The following is an 8,775-nucleotide window of genomic DNA, read 5'->3' on the forward strand; positions in this document are numbered from 1 at the left end:
CTATATAGATGCATCCTTGCATATGTAATCACATTTGTGTCTATGTGTTTATGTGCTTGCCTGTATACCTATCACACACGTAACCCTCTGCGTGTGTATGTGTGTGCGCGTGTGTGTATTGCGCGCGCGCGTGAGTGCGTGGTGTGTCTCTCTGCTTATTCATGTGTTTGTAACTTCAACAACCCCACCACTATCGTCACCACGACCACCAGAGGCTATTATTCCCTACTCCCTCCATGTCTCCCTTTCGCAACACTTCCGCTAACTACCCCCCCCCCCGCCATCCCTCATACACACATATAACAACCTCTACTCATCCTCGTTACTATGCGGAATCATTAGCATTTCCACACTTAGATTCCTTACAAATTCTTCCATAAACGCACACGTACATTACATACATAAATAGACATACACACATACATATATATATATATACATACATTATACACATACGTACATACGTACGTATGCGCATGCACACACATGCATACATACGTACGTATGCGCATGCACACACATGCACACGCGCACACACACATATATATACATGTATACACACATCGAGGTACATAGGCATACATATCTTTAAACATACGCTCATACACACGTGCACAAATGTATGTATGCATACATACATAATTATACATTCATGCACGTACATAAACATACATACCTATACACATACATACGCACATATATATATTTATACATACACACACATGTATATATATATATGCTTACATACCTACATCCACCCACCTACCCATCCATCCATCCATCCATACGTACATACATACATACACACATCGACCTCCAGCCAGTCTTTCCTCTCACTCTCAGGGATATTTTCTAATACATTTAATTACATTCAAATATCCATACAATCGCCTCCTCCACCTTTCCCTCATACTATGACCATCACCACCACCACCACCACCAACCACCACCACAACCGCTCCGGCTCTTCTCTTTCCTCGCCTTGCAGCCATTATTAATTGTCTCTCCCAAATTGTTATAACCCTCGACATCAAAGATTAAATTTCCCATTAAGTAGCTCTTTATAATTACTTAAGTTGCAGCAAATACATTTAATACAACAAATAACTCAGTGAATTATTGGCCATCTCTACAACTCTATCCACATTCTACATTTGCATTTACACACAAACAAACACACTTGAGCGTCTACATTCACGTATACAAGTCACACACACAAATGCACTGCACTTAACTGCCGTGCCCCTTCCTTCATCTCTCCCACGTAGTACTTAGAACATCCATACATACGAAGGGGAACTGGAAAGTTCCTGGCTTTAAGAGTATCGCGAAAGGCCTGGCTGGAGGCCCAACCTTTCAAGTTCTTTTACATAGCCTAGAAAAACTAAAGGACTGCTGTAATAAGTGTGTGAATCTGAGAGGGGAAAATGGTGAATAAATTCATAATTAAGTGATCCTCCTGTATATTTTTACCCAAAGCACCCCTTCGTATATACTGTCGTTCATTAAACACACACACACATATATATACACACATACACATGCACACAATCACACACAAATATTTGAGATATCATATTACATGTGTGTAAGGCGGTGAGCTGGCGGAATCGTTAGCGCAAAGAGCTTAAGAGTATTTCGTTCGTCAGTATATTCTGAGTTCAAATCCCACCGTAGTCAGCTTTAATTGTATGCATACACTACTGATTATTTTTTTTAAATATACACACCATTAATGTATTGTTTACAAATGCACACACTCACAAATGCACACACACACACAGTATATTGTTTATATAATAATTTCATTGTTACGAACGCTGTTAATTAGTTGTGTATAAATACACAAACTGCTAATCTATCGTTTACACATACAATTTACACATACAGTTTACACATACACAAACTACTGATAGATTGTGCATACATACACATACCAGCAACGAATTGATTGTAAACGTACGCGTCATTAATATATTGTTAATAAATAAAACAAACACACCGATTAATCATGCATATACACAATTAACACATTGTACAAACACTACTGGTAGATCGTGTAAACACAGAGTATATTTGTACATCGCTTTCACGTATAAACGATTGCACTTTTGAAGTTTCGTTGACTTTTATCAGAAGGAAAACAATATTAGCGTAAAATTAAAAGAAAAAAATGAAGAAATTAAGAAACAAGGAAAAACAAAAAAATAAAAAGAAATGAAGAGAAAGGATTTAATGGAATGAAAGGAGGTAATCGAAGTTAGAGCGTAGCTAAGCTGTGTGGTTAAGGTGTTCGCTTTGCATCCCGTTTAGCTCCAGGTTCGATCCCACGGCGTGACAACAGGCTGATTATTGAAACTAGTCACAGAATAAAGGCGGTAGAAATAATCGCCGTGCCAAATGGACTACTACTACTACTACTACTACTACTACTAATAATAATAATAATTCTGTCCACGATAGGCACAAAGCCCTGAATTTGTGGGGAGGAGGCCAGCCGTTTATATCGAACCCCTACCGTCCAGTACTCATGTAGTACTAATTTAATCTGCTAGTTCTCCGCCTAACTAACATCAGCAATAAAGAAGAAGAAGAAGAAGAAGAAGAAGAAGAAGAAGAAGAAGAAGAAGAAGAAGAAGAGGAAGAAGGAAGAGGAGAAGAAGAAGAAAAAGAAAAAGAAGAAGAAATAATAATAATAATAATAATAATAATAATAATAATAATAATAATAATAAGAAGAAGAAGAAGAAGAAGAAGAAGAAGAATGGGATGATGAAGAGAAAAAGAAAGCAAAGGTAGATTGAAAATTATTGCGAGAAAAACAAATGTTTTAAGAAAAGATTTATACAAAATAATTAAAAGCCAGCAAATGACAATTACTTTAGAAAAATCAGTGGAGAGAAAATGGTCTGCGATGCGATAAGAAAACGTCGTGATTTGTCGCTAAAGTTTCCCTCTTGCACGCAGATATTATCAGTGATTTGTACTTTATTTGAGCAGTTGAAATAAAATATCAAAAATTTATTGAATGTGGGGAAGAAATGAAGCAATGAAACGGAAGTTGTAAATAGCTGCGGACAAATGAGATGATATCTGGACAATTATGTTGGGAACTAAGTAGTTAGCCAAACAATCAGAAAGCTTAAAAGAATACACAAGCATGAAAAACATAAACGAAATGCAAACAATATTAATATGGTAATGCCGAAAGGAAGTAATACTAATATTGTAATGTTGAGAGAAAAATAATAAGCGACAAACTCAACAAAAAAAAACAAAAAAAAACGACGAGTTGTTGATGAATAGAATAATAGCTAACAAAAGATGGCTACGGTAGCATTGAAATTGATCAATACATCAACATGAGCAATATAAGAGAATAACTCCAACAACTGGGAGATGAAGTACTTAAAGAAATTACAATGGTTGGATGGAGAAGAGAAGGACGGGAGGGGAATGGAGGAAAAAAACGTCTTGTGAAGAACATGATTAAATGGAAGGAACGGATGATAACTATATCTGGTTTGTAAGGGAAATCCTCCACTAAGAATCAGTTGTATCTGGCGAACTGTCTGCATGATTACGGAAAAAAAGAACGGAAAGAATAGAAGAAAAAAATATGATTGGGAAATATTTGTAAGGAAATGAATATGTTTCAGATGTGTTTAAGACTGACGGACAAATGCTGAAAGACAACTGAAACGTAAGTGAAATGAATCCAACGGCAGACAATACGATGTACAGAAGAAAGGTTAGAGTGATCAAGGAAAAGTTAAGACAATTGATTAGCGACATTGTCACAGAGAATAAGGAAAAAACAAACAAAAAAACATGAAATCCTGGGCTTTTATGATTATATGAAGTCAAAGTCCTGCTAAAAGATACAGAATAAATAAGCAAAGATATAATAGAACCACAATATGAATAAAAGAAAAAAAAAAACAAAGAAAAAAAACTCAAAGTCTCTCGTTCAAATATTAAACAGAAAACATTGTATAAATAAAACAACGGGCGATATAGGGTGGTGGAGGCGCGTGACTTAGTGGTTAGGGTGTTGGTCTCGTGATCGTAGAATTGTGGTTTCGATTCCTGGACCGGGCGACGTGTTGTGCTCTTGAGCAAAACACTCCATTTCTCGTTGCTCCAGTTCGCTCGGCCAGCAAAAATGAGTTAATCCTGCGACGGACTGGCGTCCCGTTCAGGTGGTGAATATAAACGCCATTGGAACCGGGAAACCGGCGTCCCTTATCAGTCAGCATGATTCAAGAAGGAAACATCTATTTATTTTATTGGATAATTCCTGACTTAAATTAGATCAAAATAAACTAGATTTAGAGTCTGACAAAGGAATAGATACAATGGAAGATGACAGATGAGAGATATCAGGCACCAGCCAATAGGGAGAAGACAGACGTTCGGCGGTAGCTAACAGACAACAAGTGTTTAAAAACATATAACGAACGATGAATGGCAGACGAAAAATGTTTACACAATAGAGAGCAGACAATGGATGGAGCATGGCAGACGACAGAAATCATCTGTCAACGATATAACGACAGATAACTGACAACTGGAGAGTGAGAACAGTCGACAAATGGCGGATGTAATGAAATCGTGGATGATTATGGTTGACAGTCAAAAACGAAGTTGAAGTGAAGAATGATGACGATAACGACGACGATGGCGATGATGATGATGATGATGATGGTGATATTAATGGCGTGATGAAAATGGAAACGATGTACGAAATCTTTGCTAAAAGGATCCAATAATAATAATAATAATGATTTTAAATTTTGGCTCAAGGACAGCAATTTCGGGGGTCTATTATGCTGATTCCAGTGCCCGACTGGTTACTTATTTCACAGATCACGAAAGGACGAAAGGCAGAGTCGATCCCGGTGCAATTTAAACTCAAAACGTAAAGACGGAAGACAATGCCGATAAGCATTTCGCCCGGTGTGCTAACGTTTCTGCCAGCTCGCCGCCTTAATAATAATAATAATATTAATAATAATAATAATAATAATAATAATAATAATAATAATAATAACAATGATGATGATAATAATAATAATAATAATAATAATAATAATAATAATAATAATAATGATAATGACAATAATAATAATAATAATAATAATAATAATAATTAATAATAATAATAATAATTATAATAATAATTATAATAATAATAATAATAATAATAATAATAATAATAATAATAATAATTAATAATAATAATAATAATAATAATAATAATAATAATAATGATAATAATAATAATAATAATAATGATAATAATAATAATAATAATAAAACGCCGTACCAAAGTAATCTTCCTGAAATGATTCTTCGAATTTACGGTAACCAGGGATGACTTTTTCCAAACACTTGACGCTTAGGGATGCGATTGCCATAGCCCCTTGAAACCATCCTCTTCCGCGCCACAACACCCAAGGAAACGGCCACTGGCACGTGCCGCCGACACCTGTGAACGTGGGATTTTCATCGATTTCCTGTAATGCAAATAAAACAACTCGAATCAATGATGGTTGTGCTGATGATGATGATGATGATGATGATGATGATGATGATGATGATGACCAGGACAACGAAGACGACGATGATGATGTTGATGATGACGATATCGACAATGAAGATGATTATGATGGAAAAGGGATTATGAATATGATGGTAACGATGACGACGACGCCGATGACGTTGATGATGGTGATAATGATGATGATGACGAAGATGATGACGAAGATGATGATGATGATAATGACGATGATGATGACCACTTATTTCAGTGGTCTCTTTTTTTACCGAACCGCTAAGTTAAACACACCAAAATCGGGTGCCAAGCGATGGTGGGAAGATACAGACATAAATAATATATACGACAGGCTTCTTTCAGTTTCCTTCTACCAAATCCAACCACGAGGCTTTGGTCAGCTCGTGGCTATAGTAGAGGACACTTGATCAAGGTGCCACGCAGTGGGACTGAACCCTGAACCATGTGGTTGGGAAGCAAGCTTCTTCTCACACTGCCACTCCTGCGCCTTTGTTTCTATTTCCGTTTTACGATAAGAATTTTATGATTTTAGGTTCTTTTTATCTAATTCTTTTTATAATAACATAATGATTCCTAATCATAACTGCGTACCTACTTTTGCCCACCCCTGTATATAATAGCCATGAAACAAAAACCACATTTCCCCATTCATTACAGCCACCAATCACTACGAAAACAGCTCATTTGTCGGCGGCCATTGTACTACAGCTTCTTTCATCTGAAACAGCCTATAGCCGTTTCCTTTCGCTGACTAAAGCAACTTGGAAAAGTTTCGCAAAAGTTGAAAACCTGGGAAGATGCACAACTTGCCACCAGCCATTTTACATCTTCATCTGTTATAGCTGCCAGCCATTCTACATGTTATGTACGCCATGTATCTATAATTAAAGCTTCTTCACTTGTTACGAACTCAACTACGAAAGGAATTTTGCATTCAGTTAGTCTTACATGATGCCCATGCTTAGCCGAACGAGCGTTCCCAGTTACTGAAAGTATGGTTCTTAGGGTTTTACTGCAGCAAAATTATCCGTTGCTTGACAACCGCAGTTGGTTTGTTTACGTCTCCGAAACTTAGCGGTTCGGCAAAAGAGACCTATAAAACTAGTATGAGGCTTAAATAAAATAAGCACTGAGTTAGATTAGCCTGACTAAACCCCTTCAGGGTGATGCCCCTGCTTGGCCGCACTGCAAAACTGTAACAAGTAGAAGAACATTGTATATTTTCATTCCCCTGGTTCCACACTTTTACAAGACTTTTGCTGCTCTCATTCGTTTATCTTCCATTATGATATTTCTTGATATCTCGCTATAATTTTTTAAGTAATGTTTCAAAGATTTTATTCCAATGGAATTGCATTTTTGCAACGAAATGAATCCCTTTTTATTAGAATCAATTTGTTAAAAAAAAAAAAAAAAATTTTAGTTCTTGATTTTTCCAAAATCTTTCAATTTCTTGACATTATTATATCAGCTGACAAATGCTACTTTTTCTTTAATTTTTTTTGTTCTCTTTTCCACAGAATAAAGCTGGTTGTTTTATTGTCAATTCTTTGGTTAAATTTTCATTTTAGATATAAAATAGATTTTTATTTAGCAACAAAAAAAGGAAAAACAGAAAGAAAATAATCCAATATTAAATATATAAAAGATCAAATCTAGAAAGGAAAAAGAACAGAACTACGTCACCAAAGAAACGAAGAAAAGGAAAAGAGGGGACAACAGAAGATGTAGTAGTAGTAGTAGTAGTAGTAGTAGTAGTAGTAGGAAGAGGAGGAGGAGGAGATAGGTATATATATTATTACATATATTTTTGTCGCCGATGTTTTCATCGCGTGGGTGAAAGTTGACATTGTCTTGAATTCCTCTTCACTAGGAATTGCTATAGAGACAAAATAAATCCCCTCTTGACGTGTGGTACACCGTATACCTGTTCAGGCAACGTCGATTTGATGGAGAGAGTGAGTTAATGTACGGCACGAACATTTGATCATTATAAGCAAATCATTTGTGCAGGTCATTTGGCAAAAAGATTGAACGCTCATACATCGTCTTCTACGAGGGAGTCCATCATTAAAAAAATGTTAAAATAGTATATCGTAGAAGCATAAGCAATTTTTTGCAGATAAATTTCAACAAAAAAGCCTTATATGAACCCCCTATGCGTACATGGGCTCCGTTTGAGAACCACTGCTATTCTAGTGTAGGGGCTAACAGCGACACACTTTGTTTACACATTGCTTTGTGCTGTTTTAAAAGGTGGCGTAGAATGTCCTGTTAGGACACATAGCAGAGAATGGGATAAAAATATTTCTTGATTTTGATGATGGCTCGAATGACGCGTGTATTTTTTTTTTTTTTTTAACTTTCTAAAGAAACCACATCCCATTTAGGTTGGATGTGCTAATTAATATTCACTACAATGTCTGATTCTCTCGCTAATGGCTAAACGCATCAGATTTTATTTTTGTTCCAATGACCGAGATGTAATCCTTTGTATTGAAACATTTTCATTGTGTTTTGAGATAACATCCGCCATAAGTGTTTTGTTTCTGGTGCATTCATTGAAACCAATGAAAGCAACAGAAAACGATTACCTTTGTGCCATCGGCACTTCTTAACTTTCTGTGGTTATTCTGAAATACAGTTGCTTATGTATTTTAGTTTTCTTTTGGCTTATCCCAACCGTGCCCACCACCCATCACCCATCATTAGTTCATTGCTCTCTTAGCAGAGGAATAAATTTTTATACCAATGGATATTAAATGAATCCTAACACAGTTTACTTCATTTGTGTAGTCCCACCACGGGGTTTTATTGTGTAGTAAGATATCAGACATATGGGTATGACTGTTATACGCGCGTGCACGTGATTACGTTTTGGTAAATAATTTTTGGCGTTGGAAGGATTCTATTCTGTATAGTGACAGAGTGAAGCATCCGCCACGAAAGAATAGAGATACATCTATATAGACAGACGAGGTGGTGTGTGTGTGTGTGTGTGTGTGTGTGTGTGTGTGTGTGTGTGTGTGTGTGTGTGTGTGTGTGTGTGTGTGTGATACATACACACACACACATATATATATATATATATTATTTCTTTACTACCCACAAGGGGCTACACACAGAGGGGCCAAACAAAGACAGACAAACGGATTAAGTCGATTATATCGACCCCAGTGCGTAACTGGTACTTATTT

General features: G+C 36.3%; 1 protein-coding gene across 1 annotated transcript in view; it reads right to left on the minus strand.

The window, feature by feature from the left end:
• Positions 1–8,775, minus strand: part of LOC106868161 (uncharacterized) — a gene marked incomplete at its 5' end in the record, with an annotated part of 81,047 nt that overhangs the window by 37,657 nt on the left and 34,615 nt on the right. The window contains one exon of the mRNA XM_014913302.2: positions 5,330–5,519. Coding sequence (XP_014768788.2) covers positions 5,330–5,519 — 190 coding nt within the window. The remainder of the gene's footprint in view (positions 1–5,329; positions 5,520–8,775) is intronic.

Source organism: Octopus bimaculoides, chromosome 23 (assembly GCF_001194135.2).
Source record: "Octopus bimaculoides isolate UCB-OBI-ISO-001 chromosome 23, ASM119413v2, whole genome shotgun sequence".
NCBI lineage: Eukaryota > Metazoa > Mollusca > Cephalopoda > Octopoda > Octopodidae > Octopus > Octopus bimaculoides.